Consider the following 3,353-nt stretch of genomic DNA (forward strand, 5'->3'; position numbering starts at 1 on the left):
TCAAATTTTACTAGTCACGGCAAGGAAGTTATTTAGACGGCCCTGAGCAATAATCTTTCCACTTTGTTTTTTTCTGAACTCAACAGTAACGACAGCAATGGCCTTTCCAACCCGTAATGCCTTCGCTTCTATCTCAATCTCTTCCTGAATAAAATGTGAAGGAAAGTGGTGAAAGAAAATCTTGTAATTTTATCAACAAAACCAATTGAACAAACAAATAGGTTCACATTATATAATAAAAGCTTAACAGTCTAGATAGTAGGATATTGCTATTATCATCCTAATGACTATAACCTTTCTTAGAATCAATGAAATGAAAGCAAATGACATTTTTAAGTTCTTCTAAGAGTCGGTTTAAGATACCAAAATGTCACGGTTCGATTTCATCGTTTAAACGGGGTCTTGGATGTAGGAATCATGTTAGATCTCTTTTAATTTTTTTTTTTAAATTTGATACGAAATAAAGATTAGGGTTTTGATGGGTCGATCATGAGTAGTAGTAGTTAGGATAATTATGTTAGTTTTATTAGCTTATTTTCCTTTCAAAATGCAATTCTACAAACTCTTTAACATTAAAGAACACCTAAATGAAAATAAACAGAAACCCTATGATCACAGTTATCTGCAAAATAAAATGAAAGATGAGAAAAAGCAACTACTCACACCAACATAAGCAGAATCCAAGTATGAAACGCTGAGCTCAACAGAAACTCCGGTGTAAGATTTACCAACGGTGTATATAACAGCCGAACCAACCAGATCAACCAGAGTAGCCGTAGCTCCTCCGTGCAAGAAATTCTCGGTGTTCTTCATTAATAATAAATGATCAATCAATCGAAACGGAGATAAAAAACACCTAATTAGATAATTAAGAAGGCGTACCAACAAACGAGAGGGTACTTTCATGGAGCAGACGATTCGTCCGACCTCTACAAGATCGAGATGAAGACCTTGCATAATCAATGGCTGAATGAATTTTGGTGGCATACCATCTATTACGTCGGTGCTTAGTCGGTTTCCTTCTTCTTCTTGCTGTAAGTAATTCTTCACTGAATCCAGACCCATTTCTTTCTCTATCGAATCAATGGCGAATTGGCATTGTCTGTGATTGGTCAAACTTGGGGAGATCTGATGTATTGAAACAGTGAGACAGACATAAGCTATACACCACTTTACAAATAGAAAAAAAAAAAAAAAAAAAAAAAAAAAAAAAAAAAAAACTAACACAAAATATGAAATATAAATGTGGACCCTACACAAAATTTTAAAATGAACACATTTTGAGAAGTTATATTTTTTAAGAAAGAAACAGAACAATTATATGAACAATAAAATTAAATAATAGTTACAAAATTTACTATCTACAATAAAAGCAAAATTCAAATCTTATCAGGTATAAATTTTAAAAAATTATAAAATTAAAAATTTATATGATGTATATATGTGAAAAAATAACTGAGGATGTGAATATTTCTCTTCAATAATTTGTTATAGATCATTTTTTATTTAACTTTATAATTATAGTATGTATAATATTAATATAACTTCAATTTCTACTTAATTATGACATGCATAAAACACAAAAGAAAATGACTTCCAAATTCAATGGTAAATTTAACTTTTTAAAAGGATGTTGTCTCCAACAAACAATTTATCAATACACCCATTTCTATTGTCTCAAATTATGGTATTTTGATCCAAAGTTTATTTAAACAAGTATATTATCCGTATCATAATAAATATATTACGTCAAAATAAAATAAAAGAGAATTCATTTAATATAAATAACAACTAATTAGTTATTTAAATGTTTAATTTTAAATTACTTTTAATCTTTACTATTACTTTTCTCAAAACTCTAAAACAAACAAGACTTTTAGTTGCTCATTGCTTAGAAGTTGGTGAAAAGGTCATTGATTTGGTTAGGTTAGGTACAAAGATTTTCATTGGATACCGCACTAGTGTTAGTGGGGTTAATTCGATTGACTAGACTTAAGAGTATTTTCTAAGCTATTTATTTTTCATAATATATTTAGGATACTTTTTTACTAAATTTAAAAACTTATTAGGAGGCTTTTTGGGTTCAGGTTATTTAAATAACACGTAGAAAAAAGAAAAAAAATAATTATTGATAATGATTTTAAAGAGATAATAATATTTTTTTTAATAAAAATACTAAAAAAGTATTAGTATATATATAAAAAAATAATAATAATAATTTAAAACAAAAAATATTCTAGTAGTATTTTGATTAATGAATAGATTAATTTGATGAATAAGAAGGAGAGTGAAGTAAAATTTGATTTGGTTGAGTTATTTAGAAAATTTAAATTCAAACAAGGCCTAAGTATTTAAATATATTTAGAATTATTTTAAAAAGTTTTAAGCCTGCATGGATTTGAATTATTAAAATAATCCTAACCAAATCAAATATCATTTCATTTAATATTATATTAAAAATAATAATTTATTTTAACATTATATATTAATAATTTTATGTCTTAAAAAAAACTTTGTCAAAATTACTCCACTCAATATTTTTTATATACATTTCTAGCTAAAACAAAATAAAAAAACTTAATAATTAGTATTTTATTTGTTTTAAGATAAAGGATATATTTTACCAATAAGATCTATCCTATAAGTTTTTTTATTTTATTTTATCTTACATTAAATTCAAATTTATTCTAAACTTTTTTTTACATCATATTTAAGTGTTATGATTTCATCCCTAAATGAATGTAAGTACTTTTTTTTTCTTTTAAAGATTATATCAGTTGCCTCATTTTGTATAATCAATGATGTTACTAGTAAAGACGTTTTAGCAATGATATTGAATTGATAATAAATAGTAACTTATAATTATCCATGTTTTCAATAGGTACTATGAGTATGATTAATAATGTAATAAGATAATTGGAAATTGTCATTTTTTATAATTTTTAAGAAGATTGAATTGAACACATCACATTCAAAGTTTCAAAATATTTAGCACAAATATTTAATTTATTATTTTATTAAATTGATTTTTGTGTTAAATATTTTAAAGCTAAATTCATTTTAAGTTAAAATTTGTATTAATAAAATGGTTGTGTAAATTGTGATACATATTGTAATACCAACAAGCATTCAAATAATAAAAATAAAAATAAAGAAATTGTAAAGCCTTGATAGTATGCTAAATGGGCTTGATCAGTGAGGGTAATTGTCATACCAATAATGTCATACCCTAATTAACCTACAAAACAATAACAATTATAAAGGCAGACCAAAATAAAAAAAAAAAAATGTGTAAATGTAAAAAATGAGTTGATAGAAATAAAAAAAAAAATGTGTAAATGTAAAAAAACGAG

The 3,353-nt window shown here is 25.3% G+C and overlaps 1 protein-coding gene across 1 annotated transcript; it reads right to left on the bottom strand.

Moving 5' to 3' along the window:
• On the bottom strand, positions 1-1,065 carry LOC124920548 (acyl-coenzyme A thioesterase 13-like). Its single transcript, XM_047461088.1, has 3 exons — positions 883-1,065; positions 664-807; positions 1-144 (listed from the first exon to the last, which is right to left on the bottom strand). Exons 1-3 carry the CDS (start codon positions 1,063-1,065, stop codon positions 1-3), a joined length of 471 nt encoding a protein of 156 aa, XP_047317044.1.
• Positions 1,066-3,353: the final 2,288 nt, after the last annotated feature.

This window comes from Impatiens glandulifera, chromosome 1 (assembly GCF_907164915.1).
Source record: "Impatiens glandulifera chromosome 1, dImpGla2.1, whole genome shotgun sequence".
Classification (NCBI taxonomy): domain Eukaryota; kingdom Viridiplantae; phylum Streptophyta; class Magnoliopsida; order Ericales; family Balsaminaceae; genus Impatiens; species Impatiens glandulifera.